General features: G+C 30.6%; 1 protein-coding gene across 1 annotated transcript; it reads left to right on the top strand.

Moving 5' to 3' along the window:
* The first annotated feature begins 1079 nt into the window (after positions 1-1079).
* Positions 1080-21186, top strand: LOC134714195 (homeobox protein EMX1-like). The gene is made up of 3 exons (XM_063575439.1): positions 1080-1699; positions 14102-14274; positions 20880-21186. Exons 1-3 carry the CDS (start codon positions 1261-1263, stop codon positions 21048-21050), a joined length of 783 nt encoding a protein of 260 aa, XP_063431509.1. The 5' UTR covers positions 1080-1260; the 3' UTR covers positions 21051-21186.
* The last annotated feature ends 117 nt before the right edge of the window (positions 21187-21303 follow it).

Below are 21303 nucleotides of genomic sequence, written 5' to 3'. Positions count from 1 at the left end.
TTTAAGTTGTTAAATAATCACGACACCGTTTACAGTTTTAGAAAGTCAGAGATTGAAATGGTCCCCAAGGAGCCCTTGTTTGGAAGATCTCTACTTAATAAACGATATGGTTGTTACTGCGTTGATGTGCCGTACGTTCCCTGTAGGCTTGGGATGATAAAATCCTATTTAACGTTGATAAGTGTGGATAATCAAAACTTTAGAAGTCGTTTGTTCCAGGAGATATATTTGGCGGTATTGTTCCTAATCTTTACCTACGGTAATAGCACTTGTTCAATTCTATTAGTCATTCCAACAAATTTATTATCTGGCGTTATCTGTCGTTGGGATATTTTCTTATTGTATCTAGTTTGGACTTTTTCTTCTATTTTGTTTTTGTTTTTATCTGTTTTTTTGTTTTGTTTTTTTTTTTGTTTTTTTTTTTGTTTTTATTGTTTTATCATCATTTACTATAATAAAGCTACTCCATCCTCTCACTCCTTGGAAAGTATTTAGCTAATATTGATTAAATTACTGATTGTGTTTTTTATAGAATAATTTTACCATTTCAATAATCTAAAGATAACACGGATTGTCTAAAGAGTGGTGATTAAGAATTTAGGTTCAATAAATGAATGGAAAAACAGAAAAAAAGGACTTTTGCAATACCACATTGCTGTCAGCAAATATTGTAAAATAAATGAAATTAGTGGCAATAAAATAAAATTTTATTCAAATTATTTGCTACTTTTTATATTTACAAATTGAGATGATATTTCCAATGCTCTTATAATCTACTTTTTATTTCAAATGTATAAACATGTTTCGCAAACTGTAATTAACAGTTTATTTTATTAAAACGTTTTATTTGAATAAGCCTTCGTCAAACATGTCTGAAAATATTGATATTAATTTTATTTATTTAATTATCAAACACGGTCATATAGACTTTATTTACCTTCAAATGAAATAGAAACAAATGACAGGTAATAAAATTAAATCCGTGTATCTGAATTTGCGCTGCCCTCTGACAGAGGCAGTGACCCTAGCAGACGACAGAGCAATAAATTGTCCAATCAGTGCCGCCTAAATATCAATCGACCTACTACGTGCAACTATGAAGAAACAAATTCATTATTATGTTGGCTTTCCTATTTAATTTGTAGAGAAAGCGATAAATTAATTTGTTCATGCAGACTTTTACAGAGTTACTTCGAACATCTTATTACATTAACAGGCGAAAGTGAAATTTATAAATAAGTCAGACAATAATTGGTAAAAATGAAACCAATAAATTCAAATGGTAAAAGTTCAAACGGATTTTCAATTGATTCCTTGATTCGACCAGACAATAACAAAGAATCTTGTTCTCCATCAAGTAGCCAGTGTGAGTCTGAACAATCTACCTCAGTCATTCCAAGCAGAATTCCACCATTACATCCAGCACTGCCTCCACACGTTAGAAATCTACTTCTGGCGGACCAAGTCGCACAACAAACGAATCATACAGATTTACTCAACTTTCAGAGATCAGCGGCTTGGGCTTTTCATAATGGATCACTGCCGTCGGTGGCATCGTTCTCTAGAGGTATTCCAGCACCAGTTACTGTTCCGTTACATTCTACTTATCCTAACTTTTTACAACCTCATCGAGATCCAATGAACTTGTACCCATGGCTAATGTCGAGAAACACTAATGGCCTCTTTGGACTTCCGTTTGGTAAGTTTGTTATTTATTTGATGAATTATCATTGACATAAGCTGATTCTTTTCAGAATAAAAAACAGAAATTAGTTATGAAAAATATTTCCAAATATATAGCTGTGAAAATAATTTGATAATTAAATTTTAAAGTTATATATTTATATATTTATGCTGACCCTTTTTCTTAAACGAATTCAGTTTGAAATATAGAGCTTTGCATGGATGAGTCTAAAATTCAAAATACTAAGTATCAAGTTAGTTTTGTTTATGTTTATTTTTTGAGAAATAGATTTTAGTATCAACAAAGTTTTTAAAAAGGGCCAGTGAAATTACATTCTTTTTGTAATTTATGATCAATTTATAAAATAAAATTTGCAGCAAGCAAATGATTTTTTTAAAAAGAACAGAAGAAATTAATATATTTATAAATACTTATCTTTCTATTTGTTCCCTGTCTTCGTTGTCTTTAAACAGACTTAGTTTGATGTAACTTTATCTTCGTTCAATTTGTAAAAACGTGATTTATTCATACTTTTGTACCAGGGTTTGGTAAACGTTCCATATTTAAGAAAAGTAATTGCCCGTAAAATTTTGTGAAAGAATAATTTGTATTTCGTGTGTTGGGGCTGGTCTTGACTCGTATCAAAGGCAATTTATTACCAATAAATCATAAATATTCGACCTTTTCCTTGTATATTTGTACAGACGATGAAGTTCATAACACAAGCAGAATATTTTATTTAAAGATTTTTTATAAAAAAAGAAAAGAAAATAATTGAAACACGCGGGAATAAATAACTGTTCAACTTTTTACTGACCAATTACTGTACTGAAAAGTATAAGTTTTTAACCATATTTGCATTTTTTTCTGATTAAAGGGTTTTTGATAAATACCAAAAGACATCCATTTTTTTATTCGCTTGCTGAGGATATACCACGCGACTGAAATCTCAAACGTTTTCTATTTCCAATGTGAATAAAATGTCTTGCTCGTGCTGAATGTAATTCAAAATAATTTTAAGTCATTAAATTGTCATGATTTTAATCTGCTGTATATAACAACAAACGCAGCTTTTCAGAATTTCAAAATAATAATATATAAATCTCAGAATATTAATAGGTTCTTAATAATGATAGTCAAACCATTATCGTGTCTTGCTATCGTGATTTTTGTGTATTGCATATTCTGTTTAATTATTTTTTTCCTAGGTTATTGTTTTATAGTTTATAGTTTCAAATGGTTATCGTCATATAACATCTTGTGTTTATATTATTTAAAATATTAAAATTTTGCATAAATTCGGAATATCCATTCTTGAGAGTAAAAGCATTTCGTTGATTTTGTTGATTATTTCGCCACACACTTTTTCATAAAAAAATAAGTTAAATTTGATTCCAAATAAATGAAATATGTATATATTATAAGTACAAGCATACTTATTGTAGGCAGAGATCGATAGATGATTTAAGCTTGTTTACATAAGAAATGTTGCTGATGTTTTATCATGTAGTGCAATCGATATTCCAATAATTGTTGAACAATCTTATTTCAGTGTCTTTCCGCAATAAGAACAAGTCCCGTCGAGTATCTTTATTGGAGTACTTAAGGTTTCTTGAAGAAAACACGCGTCAGCTTTAAGGATTTGTTAATGATGCTTAAATAAGAGCAGGAGCTAAACTATTACAACGTAAAATTATGCAAATGAATAAATAAATATTATAATGTAAAATAATTGCAGCAAAGGATTTGTTATTTTTAAAATAATACGACTTATTTTGAACTTGGCATTAAAAAAGTTTTATTCTTCCTGACAAATACATGTTTTAAATGTTTTATATAATCTTTAAGGTGAAAGGTAGTTCTACTAAGTTTTTCTTTTCAAGCACAAAGACGAAAACAAACAAAACACATACCAGTGTCAATTAAAAAAAAACCAAACTATAATATGTCTTTATTCTCTGATTTGTTAAAATTTAAAATAGCTTTTTATAATTGTAAAAGCAAAGTTCAGATATTCAGATTTAACACCAGGGAAAGAACCAAAAATTCTGCTCAATAATATGTACCTTGAATGTGCTTTTATATTTAGTTTTTGTTATGGTTTTGAATATGCGTTAAGCCAGTATGAATTATTTCTTCTCACTACGTGTATTTGTTGTCGAATTCGTGTTATTTATAATACAATATAAGGGATAACAAAAACCAACCAAAAGTAAAGCAGAGTACAACAGACAACATCAATCACCAGCAGTCGACTCCTCCGGAAAAAACCCAGAGACAAACAAACAACGAAAAAAAACAAACACGTGGATTTTTTTTGTACAAGACATTGTTGGTCTATTGCTTCGTAAAACAATTATTATATTTCATAAATATGAAAATGTTGGCAATTTTTTCATGTGTACACACATTTAACCGGTTATTTTATTTTTGCTGGTAAACAAACTGTCCAATAATTTGAATATAATAGTTTTGTTACAAATTAGACATTCGAAAACATAATATGGTTATTTTACGCAGCTTGGGTGGCAATTTACACACAATTAAGACGCTTCTAAAATTCCATAAATTCAATTACGTCAAGTTAGGTGCAAGATATCATACCATCGCATTATTTTATATTCCACAAACAGCAATTATAGGACACGATTCGATTGTTTTATGAGCTAACTTAGAATTTTAACAAGAACTTCCAAGTTGTTTAAGAAAGAAGATATGTTTTGTTAATTTCATTAATGGTGCAGTTAGAAATTTGATCTCTTTAAAAACAATGTAGATTTTTAAAGTGATTGTATACTCTGTCTTTTACAAAATAATTAGTTGTAATGAACAAGTAAACATGGGAAAATGATCTTTATTAATAAAACTCAAACTGAAAAATAATTGAAAAGTTCTAATGGTAGGGTCATAAAAAAGATTATGTTTTTTTACCTACCCCAAAAATAGCTGCCTACTCGAAATCTTTTATTGTCCTGATGTGATAAGCATGGAGACTAAAAGACATTTCTATTTGTTGAAAAAAATAAAGAAAATGCCCACCTACCTTCTTACTGTTTCAACCTTTGGGTAGGGTTTAGAAAAACCAAATATTTTTAAGTCTGGCCTAGGGTGCCTTTTTTCTAGAAATACATGAAAATACCATCCAAATGATTATTGTCATATCAACGTTTTACTTCAATTTATCAAATTTCAGTCTTCGAGAAGTGCTTTTTGTTTTTACTGCATGAGTATTGCATGCGTTTGTCTGGAATTAGTTTATGAAAAAGCACACCATAAATACCACATAGTCGATTTTGAAAAACATTGGTTTTTTTTTCATTTATAGATAATAATTTTTTTTTTTAAATAATTTTGCTATACTTTATCTCTGAATTCTTAATTCAACTATATTGTGCTTTAAGCAGATTTAGGTATAGATATTAATCAATTCAAAAATAAAGTGTGGTATAATGGTCACTAAGACAACTCTCCACCAAAGACCAAACTGATATAATAGAAACAATAAGTCATCGTACGGACTTCAATTATGAGCAAAACCTATACTACATAGTCAGCTGTAAAAGGCCCTGAAATGACAAATAGAAAACAAATAGAAAACTTTAACGGCCCGATTAATGTAAAAAACAATCAATGAAAAAAAAAATAATATATGCTATCGTCAACAAAAGACAACCACTGAATGACAGTCTCCAGACTTGGGACAGGCACATGCACAACATAAAATATTATGAACATTGTAATTTTCACCCGATTGTTTTTAAGCCAAAAGGTTCATTAAAGTTAAAATGTCGTTTAAGCTCCCTTTACTTAATTGAAAAAGTAGATTCCAGACTGTTTTAAAATTGTACTAACCAACTTGGAGAATAATAACTCCACAGTAGATAGGTTTTCTCCCGATTGCATTGGATTTATGTTATATGAAATATTGTTTTCATAAAATGAATTACCTCCCTTATTCTCCATTATTTCTGACAATTGAAATGTAATTGTATCATTAAATTAAGCAAACGTAATATTCATATGTACTTTCTAATATTTGTTTATGAATACTTTTAAGTTTGCACGATTATCTTTCATTGGAGACCATCTGTCGTCTCTTAACGATTTACCAACTTTCTCTTTATTAGAAGTAGGATTTACAAAATCTTTTTAAGAATGTGCATATAACGGGCTATGTAGACGAGTCTTACTTCTAACCATTTTTTAGAAAATTTTAATTTTGGCTCCCATAATTTTCGGAGATTTTTTTCGTTGCAGTAAAATACAAAAGAAAAAGCCAATAGATTCAATCGTGAATGTGATATTATAAATATGACAAATAAGCGCATTCAAATATGTTTGATACATTTTTTTTATCTTCCATTTATCAAATGACTTTAACTGTCTGTAGAATTAGTAACAGATGTCAATCCTTTTCACATTTACATTGTCAGCGACCCATCAGCAATTGTTTACAGAAAATAACCATGTAATCCTTCTTTACAAACTGGAATTAAAGAAAAATACTTCAGTAGTAACTTTATATTCGATGATAAACAACTTACATGTGTCTATAGGAAAAGCATTGTCCTAATCCTTCTTAAGAAACCCATAAAGATTTAAATTTTCATCATGAAAACAGCACGCGCCTAATTTAATATCCATGGTAATAAAATATTCAAGGACTCGACTGTGTTAAAACTAATCTTGATATATAGCCTTATAAAGTAGTTTCTTGAATAAATATATGATATATTAATTGCTGTAGCTGAATATCATTTGAACATTCTTACTACTGAAAAAAACGAGTACATTTATACTCCGAACAATAATTTATAGATTAGCATAGACATTTGGTATTAAAAAAAAGACAACTATTTTATTGCTTTACTAATTATTTGAAACTATAGTCCATAAGCGATTGTTTGGATAGGACCAAATTTACATCAATTTGAAATACACGAAACCATAGACTTCTTTTGAAACAAAAGTACGGTTTATTAATTTTGCTCTTTTTGCTTATAATAAAAAATCACGGCTTAAAAAATATTTCTTACATTGCAAAATAACGTGGTGTCAGTCTTCCGCAGTACTTTGCGTAATGGTTATCAGAAACATGACCGTCTTTTTTATACTATTTTCTCATATGATTGTTACTAGTATTACATGTCTTCACGATCTCTAAAAATGCAAATTTTCATTGAATATGGTGCTTCTCTTAATAAGTCATTATGTATTTTTGTAATTGATGTTTTTCATCCAACTAAAGGTTCCTGTACTTGTCACATACCTTGCACCATGTAATTTTGAGCTTTAAAATTTAGCTATCTGCTTTTTAGTTTGGTTGTATTGAAATTGGCTTTGAAGACTTTAAGATTCTTTTTTAAACTAAGGAATTATACTGAATGCAGGTCAAATATCAATATCAGACAAATGCATACTCCTTGCACTTTAATTAAAAATCTAAAACAACATTTCTCTATAGGTACTTCCAAGTTACATTGTTATCAAAAACATTCAAAATTATCTGTCCTTTCTCCCGGTTCAAACACTTCAAGTTCTAAAAATTGTTACTTTTTGATCTGAATGTGAATGAAACTATTTATGTAGCTCCAAAAGCAGCAGACAACAGTTACTATACAGCAATCCTTCTTATAATATATTTTTTGCATGTGCATAAGGTGTACATTTCACATCAGCGTTGATTGGAAGGGTTGACTGGTCATCCCTAGACTTTTACAATCCAACCGTTAAACCAAGACTGAAAGGGGCATACATCGTAAGGGAAACCCTTTCATAAAGTTTGAAAATTGTTTTTTTATATATAATAAAGGTGGATGATATTTTTTTTTCATTTTTAAAACACCAATATTTTTTTTGGTAACACAGCTATATTTTTACTAAATCTAGAGTTAAAAAACAATATCGAAATTCTAATGTTAAGAAGGTACTAACACAATTTTCAAGAAACACGCAACCTTTAAACAGGAAATTCGATTCCGCAAAATGCTCAAATAAGACTATAAAAAAGAAATTATAATGCTAAATCATTAGTGGCGCAATAGAACAACCATGGGATAAAGTCTCTCTGTGTCGAGCATTTGTGACATTCATCTTTATACCAAGACTTAGAAAGTTGTATTATATATAAAAAAAATTAGTTAAAATAAAATAAAATAAAAGCACGTGAAAACAATAATAAAAAAACTTTTTTTTTTATAGTTTCAAAGATCTTCAAACGATTCTTAGTTATTTTCAATAATAATGCTTTTTAAAGTCTTTAATTATTTTATTCAATTTCGACAACGACGTTATGTACACCGACAAACCTCATCAATAAGTTATCACTGAACGTCAAATAAATATACACATATAGATTCTTACATTGATACCAGTGGATTATCGGATTTATCCAATCGAGATAGTTAAATTATCAATTTTAAAGTTCGAGCCGCCTCGGCGAGTACTTTAAAATTTATAATTTAACTATCGAGATTGGATAAATCCGATAATCCACGAGTAACTATGTAAGAATCTGTTTCTCTAATGATTAAACAATACATTTCCTTTTTTTGTTAACCGAAAATCCCCCTCGAGTGCCTTTTACATTGCACGAAGTTGTCAATTTCATTAACACCTGTTATCATATTTTGGTTCATTCAGTCAGCCAAAAAGGTCATGACCCTCAAAATCATCCAATGATCTTCTGAGATCACCAGCAACCACACGTTGATTAATTTTTTTTATACAATGGGTTCGAAAAGGGATAAATTTCCATAGAATTAGAGAAACGATCATATCCAATTGTAATCGCAAGAAAAGAAGGAAAGATTTTTTTTTTCATAATACATTAAAAAAAAAAAAGTTTCTGTATGTAGGTGCCTGTCCCATGTCATGAGCCTGTAATTCAGGGGTTGTCGTTTCTGTGCTACATATTTGTTTTTCGGTTCAGTTTTTGTACATTTTAATTATGCCGTTAGTTTTCTCGTTTGACTTGTTTTACATTGGAGATTTCGGGACTTTTTATAGCTGTATATGTGGCATGGGCTTTGCTCATTGTTGAAGGTCATACGGTGACTCTTAACTGTAAATTTCTGTGTTATTTGGTCTCTTGCGGAGAGTTTTCTCATTAGTAATCATACCACATCTTCTTTTTTTTATTTTAAGTTATTTAACAATGCACCATGCATATAAAATTGAGAATGGAAATGGGGAATGTGTCCAGTATAATATGTTTTCATAAAAACAATTCCTTCAAAACAAATCATGATTATATCCAAATTACTGATTAGCACGTGGTAACCATTTCAGCTTTTATTCATCTGCAAGTATTTGTCATGTCGAAATACATTTTTGATTGGCGAAACTGTCATCATCGAAGGAAACAAAAGTGAATAAATCAATTTGAAGTTTAGCGAATGAAAACAGCAACAAAACAAACAAGGATTTTTCCTTTATCTATAAATAATCCAACAGTAATCTAACATTCTAATATTCTTAAACTTACTGTGTATATTAACGTTATTTTCATCGCTATCCTTTAAAATGCATACATTTAAGCAGCTAGCATAAATTTTTATTATATAATTTTATAAAACAACATATATTTACCCTGCTCATAGTTTTTAAACTTATCAAATATGAAATGTAATGCACAAACTCCTCGGGGAGGAAACAGTAAAAGCCAAACATTTTTACAGTATTTTCGTACGCTTCCGACCTTTAAATTACTGTATTTGTTCTATTAGAATCGAAATAATTCATTCGTGTCATGCTCTATGCTCATTTTAACATGGGTAGGCATTATATTTGACCACATTTTACACCTCGCTAACGCTCAGTGTAAATATCGACAAATATAATGCCTACCCATGTTAAAATGAGCATAGATTATGACACAAATGAATTATTTCTTAAATAAATTACAACATTCAAGAAAACTTCGAAATATCCAACGGCTTTATTTTGTTTATTCAACACACACATTATTAAAATAAAGACAAGACATAACACAAGAGAACAAGGCATGTCAAACATGGTACCAGGATTGGACAATCTAAAGTTCAGTCGTTACTTCCAATAATTGTATTTAAAAGTTCCAGATTGTCATAAAAACAATCCAAAATACATGCCAGTGAAACAAATAGAGTCATGCAAAAGATTGGTAGCTATTTTTTTTTTTTTTGGGTGACTTTAATATATAGTTCAACCATGAGTTCCATGAAAAATTTGGTAAAATTTAATGATCTTATACCTATCAGTTATAAAGCATTTCTATTTTATAACATTTAAAATTGAGAATGGAAATAGGGAATGTGTCAAAGAGACAACAACCCGACCAAATAAAAAAGCAACAGCAGAAGGTCACCAACAGGTCTTCAATGTAGCGAGAAATTCCCGCACCCGGAGGCGTCCTTCAGCTGGCCCCTAAACAAATATATACTAGTTCAGTGATAATGAACGCCATACTAATTTCCAAATTGTACACAAGAAACTAAAATTAAATTAAGACAAGACTAACAAAGGCCAGAGGCTCCTGACTTGGGACAGGCGCAAAAATGCGGCGGGGTTAAACATGTTTGTAAAATCTCAACCCTCCCCCTATACCTCTAACCAATGTAGAAAAGTAAACGCATAACAATACGCATATTAAAATTCAGTTCAAGAGAAGTCCGAGTCTGATGTCAGAAGATGTAACCAAAGAAAATAAACAAAATGACAATAATACATAAATAACAACAGACTACTAGCAGTTAACTGACATGCCAGCTCCAGACTTCAATTAAACTGACTGAAAGATTATGATTTCATCATATGAACATCAGGCACAATCCTTCCCGTTAGTCTGCCTGTTTGTCTTTTTATTTTTTAGCCATGGTGTTGTCAGTTTTTTTTTCTATTTATAAGTTTGACTGTCTCTCTGGTATCTTTGGCCCTCTTTTGTCACGTGAGAGAGTCAAACTAGTATGTGGGCATACTAAACACCATCTCCTTTTTTCTTTTTTTTTTTTTTTTTATTTCAGACAGGTATTTTGTCACGTGACAGAGTCAAACTAGGATGGTTGCGTACTCAACAATTATCATCTCCTTTTCACTTGAGGCAGGCACTTTGTCACGTGACAGACTCAAATTAGTATGTTGGCTCTAGCTACTCATCTCTTTTTTTACCTCAATTTTTTGTTCTACGCTGTTTTATAACTTTGTGTCCATAAATTTTCGGCAAACTTGGATGAGTGTCCTTTCATGGACAGTTTTTACATTAAACTATCAACGTTAGCATACATTTGTGATGTTTATTTATAGTATGTCTCATTTACGAATGCTTCAAACTTTACAATTAATGTAAAAAAAAAAAAGAAGATGGTGCATGATTTTCAAGAAGACAACTCTTCACAAGAGACCAAATGCCAACGAAATTAACAACTATAGGTACCCGTACGGCCTTCAACAATTATCAAAGTTTATACCGCATATTCAGTTCATAAAGGCATCAACTCTTGAACAGGTCTTGCATCATGAAGCTTTGACTTAGAAGTCGAAAATATTGTTGCTTATAGTTTTCTCCATGCAGTTTTAACATATTGGTCATACCTTAACTTATTGTCAATGGGAAGAAGGACTGTGTTATGTTTTGTTTCAGAAATTGCTAAGGAGATGCAGTAAAACAAAGTTTAAGACTAATTGGAAATGATATTAAAGCATAATGTCCTAGTTCTTGTTCATTTAAAGGAGCCAGGAAAATGAAATATTAGACTATAGATATGGACCTTCTCCGCCCATTTAACAATCAATGAAAAAAGTAATTTTGGAATCATTATATTTGTTTCAGCATTGATTATAAGAAATATTAACATGTAATCAGTGTCAAGGAAAACGAACAATGTTCACACTGTTCCATATTTTGTCTCCGGTTGAGGCAAAGGTTTTTCCAGTAGACGCCTTAATTAGTTTGTTGGTGAATGCAAATTATGTAATTTAATAATCTAATGTTTGTAATTACTGGTGCAACTTGACACTATAGTTTGTAAAAAAATGTGCAACAAGACGACCTAATTGTGCACTTTAACGACCACGTGGTATTGAAATTGACATATTACTGGACCTTTTCCCACGGAGCATTCCTAGTCCTCGAATTACAAGGATTTTATCTTTTGATATTAAATGAAAATACTTAATCAGCCTATCAAATTATGGCTAAGTACTCTAAACCTTCGAGTTGTGAAGAAACAACTTGATACTTTGGTGGTATTCCTATTGAAAGCACAAACCGATGGTACCAGGTTCAGACTGTTACGAAGGAAATTGAATTATTCAACTCATAAAATGAAGTACTTATTCTTAATTGAAGTGGACAATTAGATATGAGTAATTCTTCATATGGTTCCACACACAACCTCATTTGAACGGTACCAAATTTGTAGGATAGTATTTACCAAATAGTTCAATTGAAACGTCCCCATTCATTAAAATAAGAACTGAAAAGGGAAGTTTTTAGGTGTTCAGTTTCCTTAATAACCTCTCTTAGAAAGGAAAATGTGAAACCTTTAGACCTGTCTATTTGTTAATGTATGTTTGTTCTGTGCTTTGCGTTTATCAGAACCATTTAACAAAATAAAAAGATGAAAAGACGCTATGATCCAATTATTGTATAATATTGTAAAATACTTTTTCATAACAAATATTGGTTTGGATATGGCATATGAATTTCAAATAACATAATTTAAAATGGAACCAATGGTTCTTTGTTCCCTTGTTCATTATTTTCTATACATCTTGGTAACCTTTGTTGGTCTATAAACGCCTTCATTTTGTATTATAGGCGGTAAGAGGATCTTAATTATGTCGAAGGTCAAAAATAATGAATCTGTGTTAAGACCTTTCTGGGTTTTTATTGAGATGACAAATATGAGTAATTTCGCTCATCCTTAACATGAGTTATAATTGGTTTAATTCATCTTAGGTTTATATAAATACTTGTAAACATGCTTACATTATAGATAAGTAAACATGTTTTATTCTTTATTAGAACTGAGCCTTCACAAAGAAATGTGCACTTTATGGATATGATATGCTGTTGTTTTAAAACTACTTAATAATTCCATTATTAATGAAAGTAGAAATCCAATAGGAGATAACCTGACTTGAAAACCCCAATGCCCAAGTTTCTTTTTTTTAAGTACTTGTGACTGTCTTTGTGTTCAAAATTCATAAAGAAGTATCGAATTAGTCAATTTTGTTGTTGCACTTATTATGCATAATTTGGTATTTCAGAATTTAAAATTTAATGGTACAGAGAAAAAGGCTTTTGTTCAGTGGTTGTCGTTTGCTTCCAGATATCATATTTGTTTTTCATTTAATGCTTCGAACACAAAACTGGCCGTTAGTTTTCTAGTTTTAATTATCCTATATTTTATCATCTCGGGGCCTATAATCGCTGACTATTTGGTACCAGTTTTGCTTATTGTTGAAGGTGGTTGAAGGTGACCTTTAGTAGATAAATTCTACGCAGTTTTGTCTTTTTAGAGAATTGTCTCATTGGCAAGCATGTTATATCTTCTTTATGTTTGTATTATTTGTTATTTTCTAGAAAACGCCATCAGGAAAGTTGCATCAAAAAAGTAAATAGCCCCATGTGGTATTAATATTGACTTAACAACATTAAAAGCCTCTTGAAAAGTTATTCGACGAAGACGCCATGCAACTGTTGCAAGTCCAAAGTACCAATATTAAATAGCAAAAAAATACTAAAAAGCTGTGACATTCTAAAACCTAAACTAGAATAATATTGTTGTTGTATACTGGTTTATCTTTGGTATTGATGAAAATAATTTTTGTAATCATGACTAATCTTATTTGTTTTCACATATATAAGATTGAGTATTTTCCTGTGGCATTGAAACAAAATATTGGATTTTGGTGAAACATGTAGTTGTATATAAATTATAATATCTAACCAAGCAACCTATGTCTCGCATAATATTCTGCTTTGTATGAAACTATTTAACCATTTTTGTAATAAAAAAGAATCGTTGATAATTAGTTAATTGCTGTCTATATAACTGTTATATATCATTTTGCCTATGTATAATATCATTAGTAATAAGAATTGAAATATTATGTTAGAAATGGGTAAAACTTTATGTTCACGTGCTAATAATGAAACTCGTTATAAAAAGAATAACGGATGTTCTATCACGGATGGTTATGTCTATATATACCGCAATATCATGGAACTATAGAATTTAAGAAAAGCGCTATCGACTCAAAACAAATAATAAAGTGTTAATTTCTATTTTATCTGTATAAATTTTCATATTTTAAAATAAAATTTACATAGAGTTTGTTTTCCTCAATTTAATGACTATGTCAATTAATTTAATTTAACACAAAAAGCCATGACGATTTTACAACATAACAACAAAATTGTTTTGTTTGTAGGTCACGCTGATGCAGGATTTTACTTCCATCCTTACAGAAAACCAAAACGAATCCGAACAGCGTTTTCGCCTTCACAGTTGTTGAAGCTTGAACATGCATTTGAGAAAAACCATTACGTTGTTGGTCAAGAAAGAAAAGACCTAGCATCGAAATTAGGACTGACTGAAACACAGGTATGTGATAACATTTTTTGTGGGATAAGGTGACGACCATTTGATTCTGAGGGGATGGGCTCGTGGATTTTGAAAATAGATATGATGGTCCCCATTAGGTGATAACAAAAAATCTAAACACCTTTAAGTTGAAATAAATATTCTGACATCAACAAATTTGTCAGTTTCCCTCAGAATTAAATTGGGTCGTCCCGTATATGAACAACAGTTATTTATTTGTATATATTTATACGTATTTTGTGGTATCAGACTGATTAGTTGATTCTTTATACTGTGAAAGTAAGACTAAGTTGTAAAGAACTAAAAATAAATTCATGATATCAAAAATACAATATAGACTAACAAAACAACCTGATGATAAACTGTAAGGTGTCTATGAAGATGGTCGGCGATTGCGAATGTTAATAAAATGATGCATTACTTTAGAACAAATGATGCATTTCTACTTTTAAACTTAATGAACAACCCAGCGGTATGTTTTAAATGTGAAATTGTTAATTGTCATAAATGATTTTTAATTGTCAGCAATGAAAGACTTAAAATGTTTGTTTCGCGTTTTATCCACGCAGCAGGGTCAATTTATTCTTCCTATAATGCACATTCAGTGTTCTTGATGAACTGTTTTATTAGACACAATAAAAACAGACAAAACCTCGTGCATAAGTATCATCCTCAGTCTCGTTTACATGCTGGAGATAATGCTCATTTTCGCACGTGTGTCTCAGCAAACCGGAAGTCGGCATAGTTCTGCTTCATCTGGTTAATAAAGCGAAGCGGAGCGAACGATCCATGAACAATTTATTAAGATAATGCGATGTTTTTTTATATATGTAATTTCTAAAATCCGTTCTAAATACAGTCTAATGGACGTCAAAGAGTGTTATTTGAGCTTACAAGTTGGCAATATGATATCAAACTGTTCAACGATATTAAATGCTTTAAAATGTGCATTTTAATCATGTTACCGTATCTTCCATCAACATTGTTATTCGTGGTATTTTCTCATAATTTAAAGTCTCAGAAAAAGTGTTATGAAATGATACCCCTATTTCTGTATTTTCCTTTGAAAATGTAGAAGCGTGGTGCTTTGATGACGGTATTAAATAGTTCGCATTTTCTATAAACCAAAAAGAAAAAAATCATCACGTATTGAACACTAGCTACATAGAAATAAGAAGATGAGGTATTATGATTTCCAATGAGACCATTCTCCACCAGATACCTGAAATGGCATAGAAGTAAGGAACAAAAAAATCCTCAAAATTTATGGGGATAAAGGGAGACATAAAAACGTCCACGATACAAACGTCCCAACAGGTTAAAAATGATATTATTTTCTTTTTTTACATATTTCAGTTTCCTAGAAAAGACTCGATTTTTTTATAAGTTATAGTAAAATACTTCTAATAAAAAAAACACATTTGAATAGATAAACGTTTGGAATGGATTTTACTAGTTTATTTTTGTTTAGTTTGTTAATTATTTTGTGTATATAAATCAAAACATTAAAATTACTACCAAAACTTCAATGAACATTATGTCTGAAATATTTGCTTATTGATAAAATCGTATTTTTTTTAGAATAATTTCTCTTCTTGCATTTTCTGTGTAAAAAAAATGAAATATAAATTAAAAAAAAAATCGATGGCTTATTTAACTACAAGTATGGTGATGTTAGCCAAGTTATAAGACATTATGACAGTTATAGATACATGTAGTTCACAAAAGTCTTTTGTCTGAAAATGTAATCATTATATGTTAGTTAAATTGTAAATAGGTTTCGGTAGTCCGGATATGTCATAGATTTGAAGTAGAAGAAAAAACTAAGAAAAAATGTTGACATTTAATATTGTGATCAACTGGTAATTAAGACTAACTAGTGTATTCATACACTTCGTGTAAATTATTCAGTGGTAGGTAATTGTTTCTTGTGCTATACAAAACATTGGCTTCTCAATTTCTAATTTAATTCAATTGGTACTCATCTAAGCATGCAACAGTTTATCTTAAACGGAAAATAAGCCGGTAATTAAATTTTAGACCTCACTCCCCGCCTGTGATGTACTGATAACTTTACATAGATAACAATATTTCGTGTTAAGAAAATCGTCGGCCGGAACAAATGAATTGATTCTTGTCAATACAAACTTCATTATGGTTCATAGCATAGTTGATCTCGGACTAGAAAGATTATTTTTCTAGATTACAATTTCACAAAACAATGGCGTTCATAAAATAACATGCTCATTACGTGCTAATTGAATTGTAAAGTTCAAATGTATTTTTCCTTCCTACTGTAAAATATAGGGTTCGTATATGACAAATCTTTTGTCAGTTCTATAATGGGGACAAAAGTATATGAAGGCGGAGAACAATGTAACACGCCGACTTCCTGTCATGCAGTTTGTCAACTAGTATACGAAGGTTCGTTACGGGATTGACGACAGCATTGTTTTTGCCTACTTTAATTATGGTATTAGGAATTGGAACATGTTCGTCTTGTATCACACTGAAATGCTTTTTCGGTATTATGTCAGATTGATTTTATGATAAGAATCCTGTCTTTATTACACATTTCAAAAGATACAATGGCAAAAAGAACTAATTAATATATTTGTGTCATATGTGACATGTAAATATTTCATACATGTAACTTAAAATGATATTTTTGTATATTGTTTAGAGGGTATATATGCACTGCATTGTTTGAACAATAAAAGTAAAATCACAATAATACTGAACTCCGAAGAAAGTTCAAAACGAAAAATCCCTAATCAAATGCCAAAATCAAAATCTCATTCACATTAAACCAATGGATAACAAGTAAAATCACAAAAATACTGAACTCAGAGGAAAATCAATTTGGAAAGTCCATAATCACATGGCAAAATCAAAAAACAAAACGCATCAAAAACGAATGGAGAAGAACTGTCATATTCCTGACTTGGTACAGGCATTTTCAAATGTAGAAAATGGTGGATTAAACCTGGTTCTATAGCGCTAACCCTCTCACTTTAATAACAGTCTCATCAAATTCCGTTACATTTACATGATGCGTTAAATAAACAGTCACAATCAATAAAATAGTCAAAATATGGGAACATCAGTCATCATCGTAAAACAATATAACAGGACACAACAACATCTACTATCTACGAACACATGGATTGATTTGAGTGTCTGACGTCAGAAAAATTATATACGTCACATAAATTTGTCGTTCAATGTGCATACAATAGTTATCAAAAGTACCTGGATTATAAACAATTTTAAATTTTACATAGGCAATGAGCGCAGACAGGGTTAACAACTGACATACTCCTGACTTGATACAGTCATTTTCTCATGTAGAAAATATTGGATTAAACTTGGCTTTACAACTTACTCAACCTCTCACTTGTATGACAGTATTCAATAATATTGTCTGTCATTAGCATATCTTGAATTAAAGCATCAATATTAAATAAAAGCATCAGTAGTATACCGCTGTTCGAAATTCATAAATCGATTGTGAAAAAAAAAATCAATTCCGATTGAAAAAACAAGAATTTAATTAATATTTTCAGGCAAAATAACTTGTTTCTATTTAAAAAAAAAAGAAACAAAAGGTACAAATTACATTTAAAAAAAAATGAGTGAATTAAGATTTAAATAAACTATTTTATTCTTTAAAATGTTGTTTTCAATACTTGGATGGATTTTGTAATTCTTTAAATCTAATTCCATCAAGTTCTGGTGCTATATTTTTAGCCCGAGAAGCACAGGTCTCTGTTATTCTACTTTATCAATGCTGACTTCTTCAACTGAAATGATTGCTTTATTTGTATGATGGCTATTATTTATCATTCATTGGACCCCTGCTTTGGGTTTGATATATTTTCATACGTAGTGAGAATGTTTTCTTTAAACATATTATCATAAGATCCCAAATTATGCAAAATCACATAATTATGATGCCACAGGATACCAAAAAATGATAAATTTGAGGTGAATAAATGCCTAAAATTCCTAGTGTGAACATTAATTTGTATAATATCGTGTATTTAGCACGCATAAAGGTTATTAAATATATGATAAGTAGTTATGATTTGATCAAATAATTTAATCTTTATTATTTCTTATAAAAGACAGGTGTCAAAATGTACTTTTCATAATGCAAAATAAGTATATATGAATGAAACTAATCACCAAGGGGTCACTGTGTAATCATTTACTCTATAGGAATCCAGCTTTGGAAGAATGATAAAGTCAGCATAGCAGGTCTCGAACGGGGAATTATAAAGCATCTCATAGGGTGCCAAAATTATTTTCCACCCTTTACAATACTGTGACACAAATCATATTTCAAATTAGGTATAATCCATTTAATTTCAAATTACAGAAGGCTCTCAAGGGTACTTTTATCTCTTTAAAATGTAATAGTTGCCACCAAATAATGTTGCTGCCACACTTCTTACTGAAACCACAAATATACACATGATTTTGATAGGTTTAATTAATTTAGTTTAGTTTCGTTAGTTTTTTCAGTTTGAAAAGTTCTCTTTTTATCCCTCAAAACTCTCCCTACATCATCGGTATGAAGTCCTGGGTTTGGTACCGAGAACTAAGTGACATTTTAATGTACTCCCATTGCCGCGGATTATGATTGAATTACCGCAATAAAAACTCCATTAAACAGTTTACCTGTTTCGGAATACTAATTTGAAATTGTAAGCATGACGGCTAAACCGTACACAGTTTAACTAATGCCATCCTTCCAATGCACCCAGACACAGAACTACAATAAAAATTAGTAACACTTATTCTAGTGACTCTATTATGTTTAATTACCATATACATTGCTCTTGGTATGGAAATTGGCTACATTGAGCGACAACTGAACATGAATTATGGGTGCAGGTATTTAATAGAGGACAGAAGACACTGACCAGACAGATTACCCCCGATTAAAACTGACATGAGCAGGACTTTGACCTGTAAATGCTTCATAATAATCAATCTGACTTCAATTTTGCTATCAGTAGTGTAGCCTTTATGAGAGTTTTATATTTGTCATAATCAGCTACCAGTCGTCGCTTATAAATAATAAAATGGTGTTTTTTTTCAGTCTTACAGAGCAACTATAGTCAATAGGAATAGCAAAACGGTCTACAATTATTTATTGGAGTAAATAGATAATATTATAAACAAAATCGCATGTTGTTCACCAAAACAGTCTCACTAAACAATATATAATTTGTAGAAGGATGATGATTTGAGAAACATATACCCTTATATAGCCCTTCTCGTTTAAAATTTTACCAAAAAAAAAAAAAGTCTATTCCTATTTTGTGTGACATTTTCTAGTTGAAGCTTTTCTGGCGTTCAAGGGAAATTACACATAGAATAAAGGAGATTCGTAGGCAGAATAAAAAAATCTACTTTATAGATGATGCTCTCTCACTTTATAATTCAAATTTTGGTGATTGTGTTGAATGTATCTATCAAATTGAAATTCAAATAAAGGATAAACCAGATACAGTTAAGTACATGTACCAAGTCAGAAATACGACAGTTGTTATCAATTCGCTTGATGTGTTTGAGTTTTTGATTTTGTCAATTGATTAAATCATTTCCGTTTAGAGTTTTCTTCAGAGTTCAGTATTTTTTGTGATTTTACTTTTTAAATCTACATTTATTTACCTCTTGACTAACATTTAGAAATTGACAATGATAGTTGGTTGATTACTAAATGCAGCGTCTGAAGTGGAGTGTATATATCTTAGTTGATACGATACTCCAGAGCTTGTATTTTTTAATACGATTTCAGAGATAGAAAATTGCTGCTCACAAGGAGGAAGCTATTAATCCAAGAGTTCAATTGTGCAAAGTTTGTGAAGTTGAAATAATCCCAAATTTTACGGTCGCCATCACAAGCTGTTTAACCGTTATGGAATATTTGTTTCAAAGACGACGACGGATATGTTCCACCAATTGTCGTAACCACTTTCCCATACACTTTTCCTCTAAAAGACCTACATTTAAACTGAGGTGTTACTTAAAAGAGCAACACAACTGGGGGCACATGTGTATCAGGATTTCCAATTTAACAGGTTGAGGAATTGAATGGTGGGGACGTTTACGCTGTTAACGCACCTGGTCCTACTCCTTTCGACTCCTTTAAATTTTTTATTTGTTTTTTTTATTTGGTTTTGATATTTGATTTTGATATTTGCTTGAGTTCTTGTTATTCGCTTCTGTTTTGTTGTTACTTTGATTGTATGTTATGGGGGAAATTGTGAGATTTGAACATCTCTAAACTATTGTTCCCTCTTACTCATATGAATTTATCTTGCTCACAATAGAGTATGCTTTCTTATAGCTCTGGACAGCTTGCTCTTTTCCGCTATCTATTTTCTTTCTTTAATCGAAACTTGGATAAGTGCAAGCATTTCCTGACAAAAAAACAAAGTCAACGCAATTACCCTTTGAATTAACTCGTCTATATTAAAACGGATAATTGATGATCTTAGACAATAACTTTTATATTTACAGGTAAATACATAGTTACTTTAATACAAATTGTTAAATTAGCAACGTTATAATGTTTTCGTTTCAAATTTCAGGTGAAAGTCTGGTTTCAGAATCGACGAACAAAGTTCAAGAGGGTCAAATCAGAAGAAGACGGCGATGAAGGTGAAGGATCATCATCGTATCACCATGACAATGCAGATTTTACCCTTCAGCATCACGAGTCCTCAGATTCTGATTCAGAATGCGATGTACAAACAGTTTAAAGACATGCAATTATTTGTTTTGGTGCTGACACTGCCTTTAATTCATTTCACTATCATGTTCGTCTTGCATTTTGATATTGTATGCATATTCCTTTTCTGCTATGCAAATATATTCTATTGTATATAATTATTCCTCGTCAATAAAATATTTTTTTACGGGTTCATTTCTGTACTATTTCAAAAGGTCAAAAGTATGATACTTGAAATGAAGCATCTTGTCGCAATACCAAATAAGACTTATCAACGGCTGTGT

The sequence above is a fragment of the Mytilus trossulus genome, chromosome 4, assembly GCF_036588685.1.
Source record: "Mytilus trossulus isolate FHL-02 chromosome 4, PNRI_Mtr1.1.1.hap1, whole genome shotgun sequence".
NCBI classification, from domain to species: domain Eukaryota; kingdom Metazoa; phylum Mollusca; class Bivalvia; order Mytilida; family Mytilidae; genus Mytilus; species Mytilus trossulus.
Note: the sequence above shows the minus strand (reverse complement) of the source record. Positions and strands in the feature narration are given on the sequence as shown.